The sequence below is a fragment of the Bos indicus x Bos taurus genome, chromosome 18 (genome assembly GCF_003369695.1).
Source record: "Bos indicus x Bos taurus breed Angus x Brahman F1 hybrid chromosome 18, Bos_hybrid_MaternalHap_v2.0, whole genome shotgun sequence".
Lineage (NCBI taxonomy): Eukaryota > Metazoa > Chordata > Mammalia > Artiodactyla > Bovidae > Bos > Bos indicus x Bos taurus.
Window position 1 is genome coordinate 13,053,277 of NC_040093.1, and position 24,222 is coordinate 13,077,498.

Sequence of the window (24,222 nt, forward strand, 5' to 3'; positions counted from 1 at the left end):
GGCCTCCGCAGCATCAGACCACAGGGCTCCCACCCCAGGCTTCTGCAGGAAAGGGAGAGGGCGTCAGGCAAGTCACATGAGCCGAGCGGCTGTCAGCAGACACTTTCAAACCACCACCCCCACCTTGAGGCCAAGGCTCTAGAGCTGCTGCAGAGAATAAGAAAGAGGGTGAGAATAACTTTACATAGAGTGCCCACTGGGCACCCGCACCCACCACGACCCGCCAAGGGCAGGGCTGCCGAGCAGCTCTGGGGACACTCAGGGAAGCTAGACCAAGCCGGGCTCTGCCCTCGTGGAACTGCCTTCCCAAGTGGGGAGAGAACATAAGCAAAGCACGATGGACAGCGGTCCTTCCTGGGGCCACCCGGCCTTGGAACCGCCTTCCGGGAAAGAGGACCGCTTCTGCCTGTCCCACCCTAACTGAAGCACCAGACCCCCACCTCCTGTTGCAGCTCCAGCCCAGCCAGAAAGCACTCCCAAGAGGGAGCTGCTCTAACACGAGCACGGCCCGGCTCAGGGCGGGAGTGATGGGGGCGGCCCGGGAGCAGTGAGGTCAAAGACCCGGCATTCTCACCAGGTCTGTGGGGGCTACGGGGTGCTCCTGGCTCAGAAGGCTGGGCCTGGGTCCCCACCAAGAGTCAGGAGGCTTCAAAACAGACTCCTCTTCTGCCAAAACGGCTCCACAGACGAACACACTGTGACACAGAGAGGTTTTGGGACGTGCCTGCGTTCACGTGGTGGAACTCACAATCGGCCCAGGGTCTAGGGCTGGTCAGTCTGCTCCCAGAGGGAGCCGGGGCAGGCTCACCAGGACACGGCCCCATTCTGCTCTAACAAACCCTGACTGCCTGCAACAGCTAGTTACCAGTCCAGTCGCCTCCCAAGTTTCTCAATCCCCACACAAGAGCGGGTACTGAGGCAGAAAAGCCAGGCGACCGCCTCTGGACAGAGGGCAGCGGTGGACTGGCACCAGAGTGCCCCGCAGCCTGGGGCCTGGGCTGCCTCGTGTTACTACAGCTTCACAGAAACGGGGAGGGGCCACTGGGGGCTCCATGGTCTCCTTCTGGAACCTGCTGGGCCAATAGTCTAGAGTTCAGAATTTCCTGATCTTAGAAATCACCACAGGATGGCCTCCTCTATTATGTTAGACCTCAGTTTTTACAGCTCTCTGGATCTGGGAAGTGTGGGACCTGGGGGACTTTACAGGTAAAGCCAGTTGCTGAGGTGGTACGGGGGAGGCCGTGCAAGCACCCAAGTGCACGACGCCCCCACCCACCACCCCACCCCAGGGTAGGGGGCACGAACTACGCTTGGGGCGGGCTGGAGCTCAGAGACCCATGGGGAGAACACAGCAGTGCAAAACCTTCTGGGGAGGGAGAGGTTCAGATAAATCTGGTGATAAAATCAATCAAACAAATACAAGCTCCTAGCCACCACAGGGCTTCATGAGGCCGAGAGTCTCAGGCCTGCTGCCCCAGCCTTGTCTCAGCTTCTGCAGGCCGCACTCCCAGAAGGTTCTGCTGAAAACAGGGGGCAGGCCCCTTCTTAAAGCCTGCTGGCTCCCTGCCACCCTCAGGCTAACAGGGCCCACAAGGCCCCACCTGGGTGGGTGGTCCCTCCCTGCCTTCTCCAGTCTGGCCTCTGACCCTCCTGCCTCCACCTCCAGACTTCTGACTCTAGGAAGACTGGCTTTTTTCTCCTCCTAGGATGGGCCTCACCGGCTCCGCCTCCAACCCTCTGCACTTCTTCCAACTGCTCCGCACCTGGCTCACTCCAGTGATTTCTTTAGGCCTGAGACGGCCCCTTCCTCTAAGAAGCCACCTGTGCCTTGCCCATCAGCTCTTCCCAGTCAGGGTCCTGGGCACCCTGATTTGATTAGAACTATTTACCATGCAGCTCCCTTACTCAACCGTGACCTCCAAGGAGGCAGGGCCTGCCTTCACCCCCGACCCTTAACATCGGCATTCACTAAATGAGAGGCTGCACTCGCCTTCAGCTGGAAGGGACTGAACGTGCACCACATCCCAACGCTGGGGAGCACAGGAGGAATTCTGGCCAAGGCTGAGGACAGAGGAGCAGCGAGGACCTTCCAGGACGCTTGAGCTGCCCAAGAACCACAGAGATCCCCTCCTGAGTGCCACCCAGCCGATTCCTTCACTCAGGCTGCTTCTCATCCCTGAGCTGCCTGGGGAGGCGGGAACGGTCATCTCCATCTTACAAAGGGTTATGGGTTCAAGACGAAGAAACCACGCAGCAGGCAGAAGCGGATGCAGCCGTGAGCCAAAGCTCACGCACCCAGGACCCAGGGGCAGAGAGCGCAGGCCCCCCGCCACACTGCCTGGCTTTGTGACGGCCTCCAGTGAGTGACCTTGCCTCTCTATGCTCCCAGTACCTCATCTACAAACCGGGAAGAACGGCACCTGCCTCCCGGGTGGCTGGGAGACATAACCGAGACACCCACTCAGCCCAGCGGTGGGAGTAATGAGCGGTGACCAGGGTCGCCCGGAGAGCAGGGGCCTCGCCTGGGCCCCTCCACGCTCCACTGCAGAAGGCCGCCCACCCAAATCCCGTTTCTGCAGTTACCGCAAGTCAGCTGCTTCAGTGTGCTCTACAACAAGTCTGCGAGGCCAGCCCCAGCCACCCTTGAACTGAGGTCTGGAATTGAGCCTTGGGACTGAGTGCTGGGCAGCTGCGCTGAATCAGGGGCCCTGAGCAGGACAGCCAAACCTGGCCGCCTGGGGAGCTTTCTAGAAACACAGATTCCTGGCCTCCATTCCCAGAAGCTGCCCCCGTCATGGCCAGTCCAGTCCAGGGCGCCTGGCTCCACAGTTCTTAATACTTTTGGAGCCAAACGCCTGTGAGAGACAGGAGACGCCTGGTTCCCAGAAACACGTGCACACACTTTCGACAGGCCCCTTGGAGGACCGAGTGCCAAGCACCCAAGGCGTGGGGCCTGGCACAGGCCCATCAACTCCTCCAAGAGGCTTTCTCCCCAGTGCCTTGGTGGCGTGAGATCTGATGGAAAGCCTCACTCCCCTGCCGCTCGCCCACCCTCCTGGGCGCCAGACGCAAGTCACAGGGGTGACCCACAGTCTTCACCCTTCAAGAGGGAAACATGAAGTGAACACAAATAAAGACCTGGAGGTGGAAAGGAGGGCCAGCCGCTCCCCACACAGGCCCGACCACGGAGTCAGCTGCCCACGGGGCTTAGGGCTGGGGCGCCAGGCCAGTCTACAGAGGGGACGGGGCCCCGGGGGCAGCTGGAACTTGTCCACAGTCATGGCCGGTGTCTGAGAGGCTGTGGTTAACACTTCAGCGCTTCGCATCTAGACCCTCGCTGCCCTTGCTGCCTCTCAGCTGAAGGCCGAGACAGGCTGACTAAGTTTCAGCTCAGAGAGGCTGGGCAGCCTGCCCAGAGTCACCCAGCTCGTCACAGACAGGACTGTCCCTGTCAGGGACGTCGGGGAACTCTCCTGACGGATAGACCGCAGGGTTTTGATGAGGGAAACGCTGCGGGAGAGGCGAGTGCAAACGCAGAGCAGAGACAGCGCGGCACGGAGGGTAGGGGCTGGAGGCGGCGGCAGAAGACTGGCGACGGCAAGAACAGGGCCCCCCAGCACTCCCCGGGGACACTGTTCTCTCACTTAATCCTCATCGCCCTATGAGGAGGTACGACTGTCAGCTGTATTTCATAGACAGAAATATCATTATGGACAGACAGAACGACCGCCCAAAGTCACATGGCAGAGTCTATGTGCCAATGCCGGCAGGAGGAGGTGAGGGTGGGCCCTGCTGGAAACCTGGGGGAAGCACCAGAGCCACCCCCCTCAAGGGCAATGGCTCCTCACCAGCCAGGCCGCCCACCACTCAGGTAAAATGAGCCATTAACTAGCAAGAGAGCCTCTGTCCACTACGGACAGGTTCCTTTCCACCTGTCAAAACAGTTTCAAGGACTCAATCTGCAGCCCAGGTTTCAGTGAGAACAAACAGGAAGGTGTTTCCACCCCCCTGATCCTCACTGAGGAACACAACGGCCGCTGTCCCCACCAACCCCTCGCCCCCATCGAGCCCTGAAGCTCGGGTGGCCAGAGCTGGGCATGTCTGGGCCCCCTTCACCCTGCAGACGCCGCCACTCCACGTGACGAGTTTCCTGCGGGGGGCAAAGCTCCCATGCCCCCACTCCAGGACAGACTGCACAGGGTGGAGGTCAGGGAGTGGGGAATGAGTCATGGGCAGGACTGGAGGGAGGGGGCAGACAGCCGCCCAGACTGTGGCCGGTGTCACATGCTCCCTGACGCCTGCCTCGCCAAACCCGTGTCTCCTCCCCACATGGTGGTCAGCTGGGACTAGGGAGACAGCTGGGCCTCAGGTCACTCCTGCAGTTTGATCTGAAGAGTCCCTGGTACAAGACCCTCAGAGGAGCTGGGACAGCAAGGCCTGCTGCTATGGATGGGGGTTGCGGCAGGCGAGCCCCTCCTCCATAGGGGCCCACTTCCACCCCCCAGGGAGTGTGGGGCGCACACGGGCCCCAGCCCGGCAGTACGGAGGCGGCCTCCTCTCCAGCTTCACAGCCCATCCACCGGCAACCGGCTTGCTACAGAGAACCCCCTGCCCCACCAGGTCCATCCGGTCCACTCAGACATCCTGGAGGTCAGGTCAGCAGGACAGGGCTCACAATTTCACAGATGAGGAAACAAACCAGCTCAGCGAGAATCGGGGCTGTGCCGGAGCCATAGCATGCTGCGGCCGGGGCCAGGCAGGAAGCACACCACAGCGAGAGGGACCCCAGGTATGGCCTGGCCTCAGCCCTTCTGCATGGCTGCACGTGCCCCTGGCACTCATTTGGCCATGATCCCCATGTGTCTTTCGAGGGGCTGAGCGGGAATGAGGATGGACTGTCTGCTCTCCCATTCCAGAGAGAGAGAGAGACCACCAGCACGAAACAAATGTGCATCTTAACAGCAGGCGGCCTTTAGTGCAATGAGGCAGACAAGCAGGCCCCCAAGTTGGGGGCAGGCGGGGACGTCATGTGACATGGGAGCCAGGAAAGGCCCTTCTGAGCGCTGGGCTGGGTTGAGCCTCAGTAGGCATGAGACTCTCCCGCACCTCTTTCAGATGTCTGGCCTCCAGGAATCCCTCAACACGTGACCTCTGACAGGGCCTGACAGGGCTCCTGTCTCAGGCAGACACCCCCAGAGGCTCCCACCCAGCTGGGCCCCCACCTAGCCCCAGACCCAGCCTCACCCACTGCAGCCGGAAGCTGTCAGGCCTGGCCAAGCTCTCTTCCCAGGGCAAGGCTCTGCTGACTGGGCGCCCGGTGCTAGGGCCCAATTCCTCCAGTGGCTGCTTGCTCCCAGCCCGGGGGTGCTCCTGCACCTCAGGCCAGGGCGACTTCTCCATCTCTGCGATGGAAGAGCAGCTTCTCAATGACCTCTTCCAATTCCGATGTGCCAATTCCTCCCTCACCCTTGGCCTCGGGGTCATGTAACCAGGGCAGGCCCCAGCGTGACCCCTCCCTCACCCTTCCCACGAGGGCTGCAGCTCAAATGACACCCTTTCTGCTTTCCCGTGGCTCACAGACCACCTCCAGCAAATCTCCTGCCCCTCCTCCAAGACCTGCCAACCCCTCCCTGAAGCCCCCAGCTGAGACCCTCGATCTCTCAACTGGGCAAGCCCCCTGGCCCAACTTCCCATAGCCTGGCGAGCCTCTGTCTCCCTCAGTCCCAGACCACCCAACAACTCCACTGTCCTCCCCAGACACAGGGCAACTCACTGGCCAGGACCAGGCCGGCCAAATCCCATCTCCCGAACTCACCAACTTTTCACAAATGAGCCTTCCCCTGCCTGGGAACTCCTTCCCCTGCCACCCAACTCCTTCCCTCACAGGTCAACCTCAGCCCCTCTCCCTGGCCCAGACAGACCATCTCTCCCCACCCTCCCGTAAAGTCAACTCATTTCTCCAGGTCATCACCTCTCCACCTCAGACCCACTGATGTTTCTGGAGAGTGAGTGCAGACTAGTCCTGCCGTCCCTCCCAGCCACCATCCTCTCAACCCCTCCCAGCCAGGCACCAACTGACCCTCCTGCTCAACATTCTGCCCCCCCAACCCCCGCCTTCACTGCCTCTTCACGACTGCCCATGAGACATAAAAAAACCCAACCAACCAAAAAAAAAAAAAAAAAATCCAGACTGAATCTGCCTGGATAACAGCAGCTGCTATTTATGTGGCAGGAACTTACAAGGACTATCTTATTTAATCCTCACAACTTCCCCACAGTAGAAATTAGCACCTCCATTTGCAGAGAAAGAAACAGGAGGCTCAGAGAGGAAAAATGGCTTCCCCAAAGCCCAACAGCTGCTTAACACACAGCTGTTGCTCTTCTGGGAACCTGCGGGCCAGAAACTTTCCCCTACTCCCACCCCGCCCCCGGCCCGGACTCTCCAACTGCCGTGGCCACCACCACGTTCCAGCCCACAAACGGAACATCTTCCCTTCCCCCGGGCCCGAGCCCACCAACCGACTGGAAGCTTGTGAAGCATGCCCCCCCCAACTCCATGAACCAACTCGTCCAGGCTAGCCCCTAAAATGACCAGTAGCACCTAACGTCACCCCTAAAATGACCAACCATAACTGCAGCTTCATGAAAGCCCAATCTGGCTGACCACTTTCCACATACAACCTTATTCAGTCCTCTCTGAAACCCCGTGGCGTGGCTATTCTCACCCACTTACAGGTGGGAAATCAAGGCTCTGAGGAGTTAGGAACCCAGCCTGAGGTCGTGCTTTGGGTAAATAGGACTCAGGATTGAGCTGCAGCGCAGGCTAGCCACCATCCTGCTCTGCCTCTCCAGTTCTTTCCCTCCTGCTCTGAGCTCCCTGGACCGGATGCTATATCTGGGGCCTGTTCCCTCTTCCCTTCCTCAGCCCTAGTCCCCCAAGCCCTCCAACCTAACCTATCTTGAGGGCCGAGAGCCCAGGGACTTGGCTGGCTCCCAACACCAAGAATTTTAAATTAACCACTGCCTCTTTAACAATAACTGGCTGAGGAATTTCCTGGAGATCCAGAGGTTAGGACTGTGCTTCCACAGCACCAGGCCCGGGGTTTGATCCATGGTCGGGGAACTAAGATCCCCCATTCCGCACCGTGCAGCCAAAAGACAAAACAAACAAAACACTAATTGGCCAAGATGGCATTTACGGCCGCTCCTCGTGGGTTCAGCTTTCAGTTCCCACGTTTCCCACCCTCACATCAAAGCCATCGATGTCTCCACTGCCCACAGACTAGCAACATTTCTACCTCTCTCCCCAGGGCCAACAGACCAACTTCTATAGACCTGGGTCCAGGCCGATCCCTCTCATCTTCGGCTCCATCCCAGCACGAGTCCCAGACCTGTCCAGGACTCAACCCTGCCATCCATCTCTGGAGCCACTTTCCACCTTGCCAGCCCTACAGATAAAACACACTCCTCCAACTGCTCTTTCAGTTCCAACACAGAGCCGACCTTCTCCAGAGAACTTATAATCTATGCAGTCACTCTCTCCCTACCACACCTCGAGCCATCAAACTTCTCCAGCGCTCTCACCTTCCACCGCCAGCAACTCCAATGTTTTCTCGGGGCAGGCGGGACAGGGGTAGGGGGAACAAAACAAGGACAGCCCTCCCAGAGCCAGGCTCCAAAGTTCCTCCGCTCCTGAATGACTGACAATGTTCTGCTTCCCTTTTTTGGGGGGGGAGGTGGGGGTGGAGTAGGGGAGGAGAGGACTATCTCAACCAGCCCCAAACTGACCACCAACTAGATTCTTTTTCTGGCAAGTTTGTTTACCTTGCCTCCCTTTCCCAGTCCCGGGATTGACTTGACTCCTCTACCGCCAGACTCCAAGTTTACTCCTTGTCCTCCTTTCAGCCAAGGAAGTTGAGTCACATGACCATCCCCAGCCCCCGAGGCTTGCAGACCGACACTGTAACCTCTTTCTGTCCCCATGGGCCCATCAAACTCCTCCAACCGCCCTTTCAGCGACAATGTTGACCCACTCTTCCTCCCCTGACTGTTCTATCCTTCTCTGAGGGAACTATGAACTCAAAGGCTGCTGCCCTCCTAATCAATTTCCCAAGCCACTAAACTTTCTTTGATTGCTCACCATCTGAATTCCTCAAACGATCACCATCAGCGTCCCTTGGGGAGAGGAGAGAGGGAGCATAAACCAGCTAATGTTCACCTTCCCAACCCAACAGCCACTCCCTAACACCCTCCAAGCTCTAAACTGACGACTGTCTCCTTAAATCATTACTAGGGGCAACTTATTGAGCTCCACCTCTGTACTGGTGGCCGCACCGACTCCCAGGTCCCCAACCAGCCCGCCCCCGCGCTCCAGCGGTGGCTATACCGTGTCTCCAGGGGTCTTTGGGTTCCACAGCTCCGGACACGATATCTTCGTCGGAAGGGAACGTAACGCGCTTGGCCGCAGCCTTGAGGCGCCCGTCGGCCGGGGGCGATGCAGGGCCGGGAGACGGGGCCTCGACGGGGGCCTCCTCGGCTTCGCCGTCCGCGCCCGGCCCGGGCGGCGCCTCCTGCGGCGGGATCTCCATCGCCGCCGCCGCCGCCTCCTCACGGGGGCCCTGGGGACATGCCCCGGGCCCCGGACTTGTCTCTCCGGGCCCTCCCGCCGTCCCGGGGCATGGGCTCAGCCACTGCTTCAGGCGCCGACTCCGTCCCCTCTCCTGGTCGTCGTAGTCGTCGCCGCCGGGAGCTCGAGCGCGCCTCCCCCGAGCCCGGTGCGCGTCTGCTCCTTCGCAGCCGCACTTTCGTTAAGGGCCAGTGATCCCGCCACGTACGCGGAAAAGCAGAAAATCAATTTAAGTTATTTTCAGGGAGAGTTGTCTCGTGCGTTGTTAAAGCGGGTACCAAAAAACAGAAAGAGCCACGGGAAAAAGAAACGTGAGTAGTGAATCTGCAGAGCCGGAACTGCAGAATACGAGGGGCGGGGCGAGATGGACGCCGTCTCCCGGAGCAGCGCGCAAGCGCGAATCTAAGCCGCTCCCCCGCCCCACGCCTCCCGGCTTCAAAGTAGATAACTAACATTCAGGCCCTCACACATTCGTCACGAGCTCAGGCAACGGAGAAAGGAGTGGAGGTGATAGGAATAAAAACATATGCTTGGTGAGGCTAGGCCAACTGATATGGAGAGAAGCAAAGGGATGGAGAACTTGAAAGGCTATAGGAGTTGTGTTGACTATATGAGTACAGGTGATGGATGCTGACAGAGGGAATCTCTGCCTGGAGACAAAGCCTGTCTCCACTTGCTGGTTAGGCTCCAGCTTTCCATTTGCAGACTGCAATTTCATCAATGACCCTCTTTGGATGTTGTGGTTATAACAGACGGTAAGTCGTGTCGGGCTCTTTTCTATAAATTGTATTTTATATAATTTAAACTTAAAAACGGAAATGAGTCCATAAGGAGTATTCTAGCCTTAATTTAGCTTTTTGTTTTATTTTTTTAAGAAAAGAAAAAGCTAGACGAAGGAAGAAATTCCGAAAGCAAGGGACGAATCTTCCAACCGAAATACCCGGCGATGGAGCAGGTAGATCACGGAGCCAGTAGCGAACTAGCACGAACTCAAGCCACGCCCCCACAAGGGCTGACTCAGTCGTTTACTATTCGCCTCCGCACTTTCTCCGCTCTATCCCAACCCAACCACAACCCTGGGTGGGCGGAGCTAAAACCAAAAAAGGTGACTTGGGGAGGAGCAAGTGACGTCGTTGCTAAGGCAACTCGAAATCTGGGCCCAGGAGTCGCCAGAGGTAGCGTTGAGAATGAACAAATGGGAGCTGAGGCCCTGCACAAGCTTCATTCAACTTCAGGGGTTGCTGCACTTTGACCACTGAAGATGACCAAAGGAAATCACATCTATATTGAACGGAATCTTCACTTACATTCTTAAACTGATGGGACTACAGAGGGGGCAGAAATTACTTTTTGAAACAATCTACTGAGGGAATTCCCTGGAGGTCCAATGGTGAGGACTCTGTGCTTCCCCTACAGGGGGCATGGGTTCAACCCCTGGTGTGAGAAGATCCCAGTGTCATGGCCAAATAAATAAAAGTAAAGTGTGTGAAATAGACAGCCAGGCTACAAAGCCGGGGTTAAACGGAGAAGGGGCAAAGTTTCACTCTAACCCTTAATCCCCCTTTTCCCCAATGGTGCTGCAGGGTTTGACCCACCTAAAGGCTACCCACCCAGAGGCCAGGCAATGGGAGGGACCTCTTGTGTGTGACCATGTGACCCAATTCAAGTCACTCCCCTCACTGTATACAAGCCAGCCCACCAGAAAAGTCCAAGTCTCCCAAGTCTGGCATCCAGCTCACACCAGCTGTTCCAGACTAGCCATGGTCCAATCCTCACATCTTTATCCCAGCTCCTCCCACTCCTTTGACATGTCTTCCCTTTCCTGACCCAGCTCCACAGGATTCAGCCTTTCAATAGCCACCCTTTCACTCCCTGAATCTGGCTCAATACCTATAGGCTACATTAAAAAGAGAAATAAAACAAGAAGCAAAGTTTCCTGAGATAATTGATTCCTTGGCAGGAGGGAAGCATTGGGGAATATTTCCAGGGTGGCTGAACTTTGCACCCTCTTCAATAGACAATTTCCCATTAGGTAATCTGCCGTCCTTTATTCCCTCCCTCTGTCCCAAATCCTCAGGAACTGGCATGGGGCCCATATATCTGGAGAGTTGAGAGTTCTGTGAGGTAGAGCATTCCTTTCAACAGGATGTAGAACCCATGGGGTTGCAGAAGTTTACTGACTACACCCTGGATGTCCAGAGATGTCAGAGTTGCTTGGAGCTTGGTGCGAATTTCCAAGGGGGTTCTGAACTCTCTGGGGCCCAGAGTTCCAAGCTCAGGAACATATGGAGGCCTGGGAGACTGTAGCTACGCCCAAGGCAGAAAGATGAACACGATGAAGTCTTTATGGCTTGAAGGTGTATGAGATAATGTCACTACACCGGAGGAGTGCTTCAGCCTGAATGCCTATTGGAGTCTGAAGCTGCGACACATAGAAATTGGCCACGTCCAGGTCGGTGGCTCCGAAGTGGGCGATCACCTGCACACCCTCGTGCAAAGTGAAGCACACTGGGCGCCCCACCATGGCCAGCAGGCTGCGGAGGTAGCGCTCCCGGAGGGAGGCTCGAGCCTGCTGTTCCCAGGATTCCCGAGACTCTGGAGGCTCCGGGACTTCCGGTTTCGGCGGGGCTCTGCGTCCATCGGGAGCAAAGCCTCGGTTGGAGCCATCAGGACCCCGGGGGAGCCGGAGCACAGGCACAGGAGTGGCCAGCGGAGTCTGCATTATCCTGGCTGTTGGGTGAAGAAGTAGACCAGGGAGTCATTATGGGGAGTGTGGAGCTACGGGAAGAGGGGGCTTGGGGCAGAGGCCTATCTATCCCATTTCCACTTAACCTGTCCAAAACCCCACTCCTAAGTCCCTCTTCTAAAATCTGTGCCATCCCTTGGCCAGTCACCCCTCTTCCCAGGACCTATCACCCCCATTTATAAGGTCCATGAAAGCAGAGCCTTTGCACTGCTTTTTAAATTTTATTTTTTAAGTTTTTGGCTGTGCCACCCAGAGGATCTTGGTTCCTGGACCAGAGATCGAACCCATGGCCCACTGTAGTAGAAGTGTGGAGTCCTAATCACTGGACCACCAAGAAATTCCCTGTACTGCTTTTATCCCCGGTCCCTAGCAATAAATATTTGCTAAAAGAACAAGCCCTGACCTCTCTCACAAACAGCCCATCCAATCCATTATTTGTGGAGGAGGGTGTGGCAACCCACTCCAGTATTCTTGGCTGGACAATCCCCATGGACAGAGGAGCCTGGGGGGCTATAGTCCATGAGGTCACAAAGAGTCAGACACGACTGAGGGACTAAGCACAGCACATCTTCCAAATAAGTTCCCATTCACACAGGAGTCAGCTCAAAAGGGGGATTTTTTTTTTTAAGGGTGAAATTTTTTGAGTCATACTTATTTTTAATAAATAAATGAAATACAGGGAGGAGAGGGGAAAGTCCTTACCATACGTTTGAGAAGGCCCAGGATATCTGCAAAGTGTTAAAAGTACCTCCTCAGAAGATATTCCTTGTAAAGACTTCAGAGTAACTTTGCAGTGGAGAAAGTGGTAGACACCAGTCTAACGTTGGCATAAAAATCAACATGTACAGTAATGGGGCGAACAAACTCCAAAGGCATCCTGATATGACACACTCGGGACAGGGCACCCCGTCTATGGTGGCCCTGCCAAAACGGATGACCTCGATCTATTGAGGTAACTCAAACTGAGAAACAGTCTACCAAAAAAACAAAAACATTAGCCTGGTTCTTCAAAAATATCTAGATCGTAAAAGACAAATGTTGGGGCGGGGCCGCAGGCAGTTCCCTAGTTAGGATTAACCAGTGGTTAGGATTTGGTGCTTTCATAAGAGTGTGTGTGTTAGTTGCTCAGTTGTGTCCGATTCTTTACAACTCCATGAACTGTAACCTGCCAGGCTCCTCTGTCCATGGGATTCTCCAGGCAAGAATACTGGAGTGGGTTTCCATTTCCTTCTTCAGGGGGATCTTCCTGACCCAAGGATTGAACCCACATCTCTTAGGTCTCCTGTGTTGGCAGGCGGAGTCCTTACCATCTGAGCCACCAAGGAAGTGGCCTGGGTTATCCCGGCTTAGGGAACTCTAACCGGGTTATCCCTGGTTAGAAGCAGCAAACAAAAACAAGAAATGCTCAGGGAGAAAAATATATATTTTAAATTAAAAAAAATATATATATATATATTCTTGAGAGTCCTTTGGACAGCAAGGAGATCCAACCAATCCATCCTAAAGGAAATCAGCCCTGAATATTCATCAGAAGGACTGATGCTGAAGCTGAAACTCTAGTACTTTGGCCACCTGATGCAAAGAACTGACTCATTTGAAAAAACCCTGACGCTGGGAAAGATTGAAGGCAGGAGGAAAAAGGGACGACAGAGGATGAGATGGCTGGATGGTATCACTGACTCAAAGGACGTGAGTTTGAGTCAACTCTGGGAGTTGGTGATGGACAGGGAGGCCTGGCGTGCTGCAGTCCATGGGGTCGCAAAGAGTCGGACACGACTGAGCGACTGAACTGAACTGACTGATTCACAACCTAATAGTTTCACTCTGTCCAACAGCTCGGTCTAGCCACTGTCATTTCCTGCCTGGACTACTGAAGTCAGCTCCTCACTGGACTCCCGATTGCACCTTTACCCGCTGTCAGTCTGTCCTCACACACAGCCAGAGGGACCCCATTAACACCTAGGTCAGATCACATCCCTCTTCAGCTCAGAGCCCTCCCCTGGCTGCCGTCTTGCTCAGGGTCAAAGTCAAAGTCCTCACCACAGCCCTCAAGGCCCTGCATGCTCCGGATCCCGCCCGTGCCCTGGCCTCACGCCCCCGCCTACTCTCTCCACCTGGCCGCACTGGTCTCCCTGCTGGTCTCAAGCACGTCTGGTGTGGTCTCTTCGTGGGCCCTGGTAGTGGGGTTCCCTCTGCCTGTACTGCCTTCTCCCCATTCCCAGAGCAGCCTGTTTTCAAGATCTCCCCTTCAGCCCCCTTCGTCTGAGTCGGCTTCCTCATTCTTCAGAGCGTGCCCCTCTCTTACACATGATGTTGTCTATTTACTGGTCTGCTTATGGTCTTTTTCCCTGCGACATGGCTGCCTCCCCACAGGTAGCGACCTTGCTTTTTCCCCTCTGTGTAGCCCCAGCTCCTGGAACACGGGGCGGCATACAGACCAGACTCCTTAAATACTGTGTCTGCTGGAATGAATGGAACGGAAATTGAGCTCTCAGGCCTGCTTAGGTGGGTGACCTCAAGCAAGAGACAAGAGCAAGAGACCTCAAGCAAAAGATGTTTCCTCTTCCACTGTGTGGAGAAACGGCACCAACGGCCACCTCCACTTGTTATCAGGATTCAACAGGCCTGTGCACCATAGGTTCATGACCTACACACTAGGTTCTCCCTAGTGTCATTGAAGTTACACTTGAATAACAACTGTATGAGTGCTGGTACTGCTGTGTGACCTAGGGGGAGCTGCTCATTAGGTCTGTGCCTCAGTTTCCCCATCTATAAAATAGACTGACAAGAGGACCAACCTGACAGGGTTGCCACGGGGACTAAATGACCCAACAAATGTGAAAGTTTAGCACTCGCCTGTAACATGTTACATGCTGCTACACTGAGGTCGGGTTTTTTTTTTTTTCAAGTATAGTTGTGCTAGTTTCAGGGACACAGCAAAGCAATTCAGTTATATGTATATATATAAAAATAGATATATAATTCAGTTATATATTTAAAATATATATATATATATTTTGCTCTTTAGTTGCTAAGTCATGTTCAACTCTTTGTAGCCCCATAGACTGTAGCCCGCCAGGTTTCTCTGTCCATGGGATTTCCCAGACAAGAATACTGGAGTGGGTTGCCATTTCCTCTATAGGTATCTTCCCCACCCAGGGATCAAACTCATGTCTCCTACATTGGCAGACAGATTATTTACCACTCAGCCACCAGGGAAAACTATATATATATATATATATATATATATATATATATGAAAACTATATATATATACACACATATACATATATATACACACTTCTTTAGGTTCTTTTCTCTTATATGTTATTACAGAATATTGAGTATAGTTCCCGACTGTGCTATACAGTGGGTCCTTGTTGGTTATCTATTTTATATATAGTACTGTGCGTACATTAATCTCACACCCCTAATTTACCCTGCACCCTGCCCACTGCACTGATGCTGACTGCATATAAGGAGATGCTGGCATTGTGGGCAGGAGAGAGGACCTAAGTTTCAGGCAGTACACCCCTCCCCCTGCTTCAGTCCCCTCCTCTCTAAAGTGATTCACTGAAGTGACTGACACGAATCAGGTACCCAGGTCCCATCCCAGGGCCACTCACCATACAGAGGTGATTGGGATTGTCTTTTTTTCTCGTGAAGCTCTTCCTGTTTCAGCAGCTCAACTGTCAGCTCCTTGCAAGAAAGGATCCTGCAGAGAAATGAATCAACGTTTCTCAACTGCAGCTCTAAGTCTGATCTCACACCTCCTCTGCTCAGAGCCCTCCCATGGCTCCCACTACATCTGGCCAAAAGCAAAAGTCCTCAATCCAAGGCCCTATCACCTCTCTGATCTCATCTCCTTCCCTTCTACCCTGTGGTCACTGTTGTCAGTCCCTGAAAATGCCAAGCACATTCCTGCCCCGGGGCCTTTGCACATGCTATTCTTGCTTGGAACCTTCTTCCATACATGAGACATATATATTTCCAGATACATGGCTTGCCTTCCTCCCTTACTTCACTCGGGTCACTGCTCAAACATTCCTCCTTACAGGGAGGAAAATAATAGCCCTTTCACCTTGCAGTATCTTTTTTTTTCCACATCACTATCACCTCCTGACAATATGCATTTACTTGTCTGCCCATGTGCCATCTGTTCTGCCACAGCACGTAAGCCTTTGGGAGAAGGGACATGTCCGATTACATCACAAGGGCTGGCAACCAGGGGTCACTCAATAAATATCTGTGGAAGGATTCACTCCCCCTATTATCCAACTGCCTTCTCTGCACCTGACCCACGCTGGGTGGTGCTGGAGACCCAGCTGGGAACCAAAGAGCCCGGCCCTACCGTCCAGTGGATGATACACTAGGGCTCCAGATGTGACACCAAGAGTAGGCAGGGCTGGAATGAAGGAGCCCGGGGGCCTCATGAGCCCAGAGGGGACACCTGGCCCTGCCTGGGGGCGGTAAGAGGTGGTTTCCAGGAAGGGGCCCGGGAAAGAAGGCTCTGATAAGCTTACATTGGAGCAAAGACCAGAATGGAATGAGGAATTGAGCCATGAGGAGATATGGAGGGGAAAGCATTCCAGTTCGAGGGGACAGCAAACTCAAAGCCCATAGAAGGGTGACTGGGTGATAGTAAGGAGGCCAGTGTGCAGGAGGTGGGGGCAGGGGCCTTGAGGACTGGGGTATCTCTGAGTAGAGGAGGAGCAGGGTCTGACTCATAGGATCCCTCTGCCTGCTGCACAAAGAATGGACTGTGAGGGGCAAGGGGAGAAGCAGGGAGCCCAGTGAGGAAGCCACCTCATGGGGAAGACGGAAGATGACGTTATCTGGGGCAGTGAGAAATGATTGGATTAGGCTATCTGTTGAGGATTGAGAGCCCTCACTATTTGCTAAGGGACTGGGCAGAGCCAAGGAAGACTCCCAGGTTTTCACCTGATGGGCAAGACCACAGTGAACAATGAATTAATGGGACTTCTACAAGACAGATGGCTGTGAAGGAGATTAAGGGATATGCACATTTTCTAATGTATCTGACCACGGCATTCCCAGTTTAGTCCAGGGTCACCAGCCCCCAGGGCTCTCTCCCAGCACTTGAAGGTTAACACTTGAGTGTTCTAGGAGAAACACCCCCCTCTAGGGCTGATGGGAAATATGCAAGTTGCCAGAAAGCTGTTAAATTCCTTAGTAAAACAAAATTTAATTAAACATGGGCCAACATAGGCCATGTTTTTGCTACTAGAGAGGAAAAAAAAAAAGATTTGGTCATACCTGCACAATCCCCATTTTCCCAAAGAGGAAAATGAAGTTGGGCGATGCCAAAGCATTTACTGGGTGCAAGCTGGTGACTGACAGGAAAAGGGAGAAACCAAGGTTGGTCTGGTAACAGTCAGGGCCATCACCCCTGCCCTATGCAAAAGGGCAGTTTTTTCAGTCAGCAAAGGAGAGCCATTGAGGTCTGGGAGTGACTTGATAAGAAAATGGTTTGAGAAAGGTCACGTAGGGTGTGCCCAAGACAGCAAAGGCAGCTATTCTTCCTGGTGACCAAGCCGAGAGTCCTTAATCCTATCAGTTTTCAAGCCAAGGATTTCCTGTCCAGGTTTCAGGGGAAAAAAAAAAATTGGATCCCATTCCCCACTAGAAAAACTAAAGTGCCCATCACTTGGATCAATGGCAGGGGCAAGAGACTCACAAACTTCCATCCTTGGGGGCCTCAAAGTTCACTTTCTAGAAAATAGGAATGATCGGCTCCGTGGACACTTAGCTAAACCTTCAGTGGCCAGGGTTGGGAACCAACTGAGCTACCAGATTAACAGCGAAGACTCTAGACCGAATTCACCGAGACACTGACCAGCCTACAACCACCACCCCAAGGGCTGACCCGGTCTGGATACAAATTAGTTAAATGGGGCGTCCGGTGAGCATCTGGACATCGAGCGCTGAATCCCCCCGCCCCCAACCAGGGCCGGTCAGCTTCCTTTCGTTTCCGCCCCGGCCACCCGTCGCTCTCCTTTTTTCATACTAAGTAGGTCCTCCCGGCCCGCAGGCGTCCACTCCCCACTCCGCCCTGGGCTGGACTTTTTTCCAACCTCCCGACACAGATTAAGCGGACGATTCTGCTCCAGGAAAGGCCGGAGTCTGAGGACTTCAGCCATTATTACTGTTATTATCGTCGTCGTTATTATTTTCCCGAGGGGTTGCATTCCGACCTCCGACACCTCCCCCCTCCCCCGCAACTCACCCCGGGCGCGGGGATGTCTCCGCTGCTGCGTTAGGAGTGCAGTCCCTCCCCGATGCAGGTGTTCGGGGACTAGAACTTCCCAGTAGCCGGCGCTGCAAGCGCGGACCCGCCTCTTTCCGCCGCTCGGGCTCTTGCACGCGGGTGGGCGTCCTGTGCTGGGACCGAGGAGCGGGATCGTGCTCGGGACCCACCACTCTGAGATTCACGGCGCCTGGCGCCCCTACTTCCGCCGGCGCGCCAGCTGCAGAGGCCCGGGCGGGCCGCTAGCCTCCGAGCCTGGGTTCCGCCCGCGCCGCCGCCGCCGCCCCACGTGGTCGCGGGCGCGCGCTCGCGGGCTCGGAAATCAGCACAGACCCCGGGCGCCACCCCGCTAGCGGCTTGACCCTGCGCTGAGCTCTTGATCTACCAGTCTGCGTGGTGTGGACGTCCAGGATGTCCATTTTACAGAAGAAATTGAGGCTCCTGTCGTCTGCTTCAAGGCACATGGGACTTGGCACCCCCACCCCGTACACGTGCACACTCCTACCCCTCACCTCCATTCTGAACCCCACCTTCCCTATTGAAACCTTGAGATCATGCTTTCAGCAGCCACGCACCAGGAAAAAGCCTTGCAGAGCAGCACCTGGGGGAGACCAAAGGCGGTCATTTTGCCTTGCAGGACTCCCCACAGCCCCGTCTTACAATGGGAAACTGAGGCCTTGAAAGGCAGAATGTCTGTCCTGGGTTGGAAACACACTGCTCTGGGCTCAGAATTCATTCTTCCCCACGGTTTCACTAAGGGAGGGGTCTTGTAGACCTCAGTTTACCACTGGATTCCCAAGACCCAGTACCTGGTACAGAGACCCTCTGCAGATATATTTTGAAAAAAATGCATATAGAAGGAGCTCAATACACAATCTGTTAACTGAACTATGAACCATTAGCAGCTCTGTTCGTGAACAAGATGGATTTGGCTCCATTCATCTCAGAACCTACATTCTAGGGAGATTGAGAGACATCCAATAGGTTATTACATGAACAAATACACCGACAAGGTCCTTCAAGGCTTGACAAGGATGCAAAAGGAATAAAATAAGGAAAATAAGATAGAGGGGTAGCAGGTTGGGGGAGCGTCTTTAATTGGGCCGTCATGGGAGGTGGCATTGAAGAAGAAGCCACCTCAGGTCATAGCTGGGAAACCTGAAGCCCAGGAGGGAACTGGGGACAGATGGAGGTCATGGAGTGTAAATTGTACGGCCTTCGGCAGGGTGGGGCTGTCTTAGATCCTGTGGTCAGGGAGGTCCTCTGGTCTTTGGAGGACGGTTGAGCTGAGACCTGAATAACAATATGAAGGAGCCCTCAGGCTTGCAGCGGCACTCCAGGAGATTAGCATGTGAAATGCCCTCAGTGTTGGGCTGAGGACACTGCCGGCAGGCCAGAGCCAACTGACCCTGGCCCTGACCTCTGGGGGTTGGGGGGGCTTGTGTTAGGGAGAGGGGAGATAGGAGAGTAAACAAACAGTTCTAGATGGTGATGTGGTTGGTGCCAGGAAGAAAAGAAAACTTGCAAGGTTGGAGGGTGGGGCAGGGTGTTGATGCCACTTCAAATAGCGATCAGAGAGCAGCTTTGACAAGGGAAGTTGGAGGAGGCCCCGGCGGAAGGAGGCTATTGGTGAGCTATTTGGTTTTAATGGCGAGTCCGGGTCTAGGAGCAGAGTCAGAGTCTGTGATCATGGCCCTCCAGGGCTCCAAACCCTCCCAAGGCTTCCGTCTCAAAAAACCCGAAGACTTTAAAGTGGTCAAAAGATGTCCCTGGAGCTGACCTTGTTTTCTCACAGAACTCCGTCCATACAGAACTTAATTTACAGAACTCCTCGAATACACAGGCCTGGCATGGGGAGAAAACTGAGGTCCCAACCCCACCCGAGTGATCCTGTCCCTTTATAACCCTTCCTAGCTCTGCCCTCCCCCCTCCATGGCACTTGTGCTGGACAGCACTTCATATTTTAGTTTATCTTGTTGAGACTCTGTCTTTCTGAACGAATAACCTGCAAGAGGCCAGGGTTATTGTCTGTTTTTCCACCCTGCTGCATCTTAGTGCTTAGTCCAGAACCTGGCACATAGTAGGCGCTTAACCCTTGTTTGCCCAAGGAATTTTTATTGTAATGTATTCAGTGGAATAGGTCAGATTACTATCAGGCGCCTCGCTAGAAACTTGGCCCCTACCATTTTCTCGCTTGGGGGTGTGGGTGGGCACCTTGTGCCTCAGTTTCCACCAGCCCGGAAACGGGGTCAGGAATAGCTGTTTCTGTGCGTGGTCGTGTGAACTCGTTATCTTTATATTCAATCATTCAGCCAAACGCAGGGGTCACGGTCCTGATTGAGTTTGGCTGAGGGTGGGGCAGTCCTCCCCCGGCAGGCCCCGCCTCGGTGGGCGGAGCCACGGGCCGGGCCAGCACGTGTAAGAGTTCGCTGCGGGTCGCCGCAGTCACTCACCTGGGCGCCTCGGTCTGAGCGCGCACGCCTCGCGTGTCCTCCGCCCGCCAGTCCGCCAGTCCTCCAGTCCGCCAGCCCGCGACCCATGTCCCGCCGCAAGGCCGGCTGCATGCCTCGCCGAATAGAACCCCCGCCCGCCGCCAGCTCAGACGACGAGATGGAGATGCGAGACCTCGTCATCGACGTGAAGCCCGAGCCGGACCCGCGGCCCCTGCAGGCCCCGGGGTTAGGGCCCTTCACCCCGAAGGAAGTGCCCGCGCCGGAGCGGTTCGAGAGCGAACCCCGCCACTGCGCCGGCCCCGTATCCACCGGCGGCCTCATCCATGCCCTCGGCCTGCGCAACCAGTGGACGCCGCTGTCCCTGAGCCCTCACGGTGAGCGCCCCCTACCCCAGCCCCGGGCCAACCTCCCTCCCTTCTCTCTCGGGTGGGACCTCCTCGGGGCACCGACCCCCCGCCCCTCTCCCCCACCCCGACTCCCGGCCCCTGCCTTAATTTCCTGGCCAGGTCCTGGCCTCCAACCTGCCTTTTGACCTTCGGGTTTCCCCTCTCCCTCGGAACCCCCAGGCCCCATCCTGGCCCCACCCCACGCTCACCACCCGCTTCCTCCCTGCAGACCGCCAGCCGTGGACCGACAAACACCCAGATCTGTTGACCTGCGGCCGCTGCATGCAGACCTTCCCATTGGAGGCCATCACTGCCTTCGTGGACCACAAGAAGCTGGGCTGTCAGCTCTTCAGAGGCCCCAGCCCCTGCCAGGGCTCAGGTGAGTAGAGCCGGGATGCAGTCACCGGTCTCAAGTTCAAGGGCCCGGCTTCCTGTGGGAGAGAGGCTGAGCTGGACAGGCGAGGCAGTGAGCACTACTTCCCCTTTCTGGCTCCCCACCGGGTGCAGCCTAGGCGTGGCCAGGGCCTGCCCTGTCCTAGGGCCGAGACTAGTGGTGGTGAGGGGGGTAGGTGGGGGCGGGGCTGGGCAGGGGAGGAGGGCCACCCACAGGGTGTGGCCAGCCCCAGAAGACTGGTCTGGGGATTTGCCATACACACACCCCCAATCTGGTTTCACTTCTCCTTCCCCTTGGCCAGAAATAACTGGCCAGGTGGCTGGACCAGTGTGGCAGTAGGGGGGACCTCTGGGGAGGGCAGCGGCCTGGGGGAGGGGAGCCGAGGCCAGCTGGACTGGGGGTGTTGTCACCCCCTTCCATTTATTTATCACTTCTCATCAAGATGCTGGGCATTTGCTTGGAGTTGGGGAAGGGGCTTCTGGCCTCCCTCCCTGATGGACTCTCCCAGCCTTGCATGCCAGAAAGCCCCTGTTTTCAGCCAGGTCCTGGGTGTCTGGATACCTGGGCTCCCAGCCGTGGGTAGGAATTAAAACCCTTAACTTGGTACTAGACGTCTGGCGAGCTGAGCTTTTGGTCAGCATCGATTGTGAAGCTCATACACAGCTCTGGATTTCTAGCCCCTGTGCCATGTGCCCCTGGGATTTGTGAGAAATGGAATTATATTCAGGGCTGGGCCAGGGAGAGGGTCCTGCAGTGAGAGGGGGAGGGGGGATTTTGATTGCAGCAGGGAGGCTGGCCCTGTGGGCAAGGGTGGGGCTGTGATGGGATCATGGGAACAAAACACTCTGTAGGTGCTTGGGCTTGGGAGAATTGTGGACACTGACGGGCTTCCCAGGTGGCTCAGTGATAAAGAATCTGCCTGCCAAGCAGGAGATGTGGTTAGATTGATCTCTAGGTCCAGAATATCCCTTGGAGAGGGGAATGGCTACTCACTCCAGTATTCTTGCCTGGGAAATCCCAGGGACAGAGGAGCCTAGTGGGTTATAGTCCATGTGGTCGCAAAGACTTAGTGACTAAACAACAGTTAATGCTTATAGAGGGCTCGATGGACCAGAACTCTCAGCTATTCTCCATCTGAGGTCACAGCAAGTCTAAAAGGGAGAGGACCCCTAGGATCCCCATATTCTAGCAAATGAGGAAACCGAGGCTCAGAGATGTGTATTTCTTGCCCAAGGTCACACAGCTAGGGGGCAGGGGAACCAATTGGAAGTCAGGACAGGCCCCACCTGTGCTCTTGAAAGCCGCCCCCATCCCAAACAAAGGCAAAAGGATCTGGAAGTACACTACCAATAGTACCTGAGGGTTAAAAGAAAACATTGGTGACTGCTAAGCCTTCTCCCCATTTAAACCTTGGCACCCTTGTCTAAGGCAGGAAAAGGGGATCATGGATGGAACCCAAGTATTTGGGGCCTGGCAGAGACATCCAGTTATCAAGAGCTGTTTTTACGAGTAAACCAATCATTTTTCCTAAAAAAATTTTCCTCTCTCTCCCACTCCCCGGGATTTCTGGATTGAAACCCCAGCTCTACCCCTGCCTAACTGTGTGACCTTGGGGAAAGGTCTCTTTGCCTCAGTTTTCCCATCTGGAAAATGAAAGTCTTTCCTAAGGAAAATTTTAAGAGGGAGCTGTGGGTGGCAGGTGCCCAGCAGGCCTAACTGGGTCAGCCCTTCGTGACCCCACTATAAGCTAGCACTCCTCTATCCATCCCTCTCCTCTTTTAACCTTTTCTTGAAGACTTTTCAAACACAGAGGGAATCCCCAGGGATTCATGTACTGCATGGATTTTCCTTGCTCCGTATCTGTCTGCCCCGCTCTCTGCACCGCTTCCCCCGGGGGCGGGGAGCCTGGCCTCTTCTGCTGCCTCTCAGCCCCTGGACCAGAGCCTCTCCCACACCTCATGTCCAGCTGGCAGCTGTGAACTGCAACTGCTCCGACTTGCCAGTCACACTGCTTCCTGGCCCTTCTCCCCTCTGCAGAACACGAGGACCTGAAGGCCTTGAACTGCCTCCGCTGTGGCCGACAGTTCACAGGAGCCTGGAAACTGCTGCGCCACGCCCAGTGGGACCACGGACTGTCCATCTACCAGACGGAACCTGAGTCCCCGGAGGCCCCACTGCTGGGCCTGGCTGAGGTGGCCGTGGCCGTGTCGGCCGTGTCGTCAGTGGTGGGGCCCGAAGCCGAGGTCAAGGGCTCCCGGGTGGGGCCCACCCGGCGGAGCCCCACCTGCCCCGTGTGTAAGAAGACCCTCAGCTCCTTCAGCAATCTCAAGGTGCACATGCGCTCGCACACGGGCGAGCGGCCCTATGCCTGTGACCAGTGTCCCTATGCCTGCGCCCAGAGCAGCAAGCTCAACCGCCACAAGAAGACCCACCGGCAGCTGCAGCCCCAGAGCCCCTGCCTGGCCGACACCGGCCAGGAGCAGGCCTCCACCGCCCCTCCCGAGCCCGCCGCCCATGCCGCAGCCCCTGCCAGCGTCCTCCCGTGCAGAGGAGGAGAGGGGGCCGGGGCGGCTGCCACGGCAGGGGTCCAGGAACCCGGGGCTCCTGGCGGCGGGGCTCAGGTGGGCCCTGGTGGGGACAGCTGGGGCGCTGACACTAAGGAGCGGAGAACGGACCAGGAGAAGAACCAGAAGATGTCACCCAAGAAGACGCTGAAGCCAGCAGGCAAGAACCGGGGGCCGGGGCCTGGGGGCAGCTGCGAGTTCTGCGGGAAGCACTTCACCAACAGCAGCAACCTGACGGTGCACCGGCGCTCGCACACGGGCGAGCGGCCCTACGCCTGCGAGCTCTGCTCCTACGCTTGTGCCCAGAGCAGCAAGCTCAACCGCCACCGCCGCATGCATGGCCTGGGGCCTGGCGGGCCCCGCTTCGCGTGTCCCCACTGCTGCGTGCCCTTTGGCCTGCGGGCCACCCTGGACAAGCACCTGCGGCAGAAGCACCCTGAGATGGCTGGGGAGGCCTGAGCAGAAGGAATGCCCCCCTGCCATCCAGGGCACCACGGTTACCCACTTTTGTGATCTCCTATCCTTCCCCCCAATCCCTGAGTAAAGCCTGCACGTAACTACACGTGTTTGGACTCTGGTTTTCTTGGGGTGTCTGAGCTGGGGCGGGAGGCTTCCCTCCTTGGGGTGGACAGCTGGACAGACCGGTTTGGAACGACAGGGTGAGGGGAGAGGCTGGCCCCCAGTGCCCGGGGCACTGCAGGACTGGCACAGAAAGCTGTGCTCCCGGTTCCTGGTGTGGGCGAGGCCAGGGCAGGGGCCGAGGCGAGGGTGGGGAGAGGCCTGGA

The 24,222-nt window shown here is 55.8% G+C and overlaps 3 protein-coding genes across 4 annotated transcripts in view; 1 reads left to right on the forward strand and 2 right to left on the reverse strand.

Moving 5' to 3' along the window:
- The window catches only part of PPP1R37 (protein phosphatase 1 regulatory subunit 37), a 37,932-nt gene extending 29,057 nt beyond the window's left edge, over window positions 1-8,875 (reverse strand). The window contains exon 1 of the mRNA XM_027515495.1: window positions 8,387-8,875. Within this exon, the coding sequence (XP_027371296.1) occupies window positions 8,387-8,588 (202 nt within the window). The 5' untranslated portion in view covers window positions 8,589-8,875. The remainder of the gene's footprint in view (window positions 1-8,386) is intronic.
- Window positions 8,876-10,554: 1,679 nt separating this feature from the next.
- Window positions 10,555-20,843, reverse strand: GEMIN7 (gem nuclear organelle associated protein 7). Of its 2 annotated transcripts, none has more exons than XM_027515497.1 (3): window positions 20,749-20,843; window positions 14,999-15,087; window positions 10,555-11,356 (listed from the first exon to the last, which is right to left on the reverse strand). In XM_027515497.1, exons 1-3 carry the CDS (start codon window positions 20,775-20,777, stop codon window positions 10,971-10,973), a joined length of 504 nt encoding a protein of 167 aa, XP_027371298.1. In that variant the 5' UTR covers window positions 20,778-20,843; the 3' UTR covers window positions 10,555-10,970. The 2 variants fall into 2 exon arrangements, with proteins under 2 accessions (XP_027371298.1, XP_027371299.1); XM_027515498.1 differs by lacking the exon at window positions 20,749-20,843 and adding an exon at window positions 17,620-17,897.
- On the forward strand, window positions 19,979-23,999 carry ZNF296 (zinc finger protein 296). Its single transcript, XM_027515496.1, has 3 exons — window positions 19,979-20,467; window positions 20,709-20,858; window positions 22,911-23,999. The coding sequence occupies exons 1-3, from the start codon at window positions 20,179-20,181 to the stop codon at window positions 23,894-23,896; spliced, it is 1,425 nt and encodes a 474-aa protein (XP_027371297.1). The 5' UTR covers window positions 19,979-20,178; the 3' UTR covers window positions 23,897-23,999.
- Window positions 24,000-24,222: the final 223 nt, after the last annotated feature.

Coding starts and splice junctions, on each gene's coding strand:
- GEMIN7 (XM_027515497.1), bottom strand. CDS start 20,777: ATGGGAAGGTCTGCATGCAGCGGCCGCAG. Junction 15,088..20,748: donor TCTGCATGCAGCGGCCGCAG/GTCAACAGATCT, acceptor ATTTCTCTGCAG/GATCCTTTCTTGCAAGGAGC. Junction 11,357..14,998: donor ATCCCAATCACCTCTGTATG/GTGAGTGGCCCT, acceptor TTCACCCAACAG/CCAGGATAATGCAGACTCCG.
- ZNF296 (XM_027515496.1), top strand. CDS start 20,179: ATGTCCCGCCGCAAGGCCGGCTGCATGCCTCGCCGAATAGAACCCCCG. Junction 20,468..20,708: donor GCTGTCCCTGAGCCCTCACG/GTGAGCGCCCCC, acceptor TCCTCCCTGCAG/ACCGCCAGCCGTGGACCGAC. Junction 20,859..22,910: donor CAGCCCCTGCCAGGGCTCAG/GTGAGTAGAGCC, acceptor TCCCCTCTGCAG/AACACGAGGACCTGAAGGCC.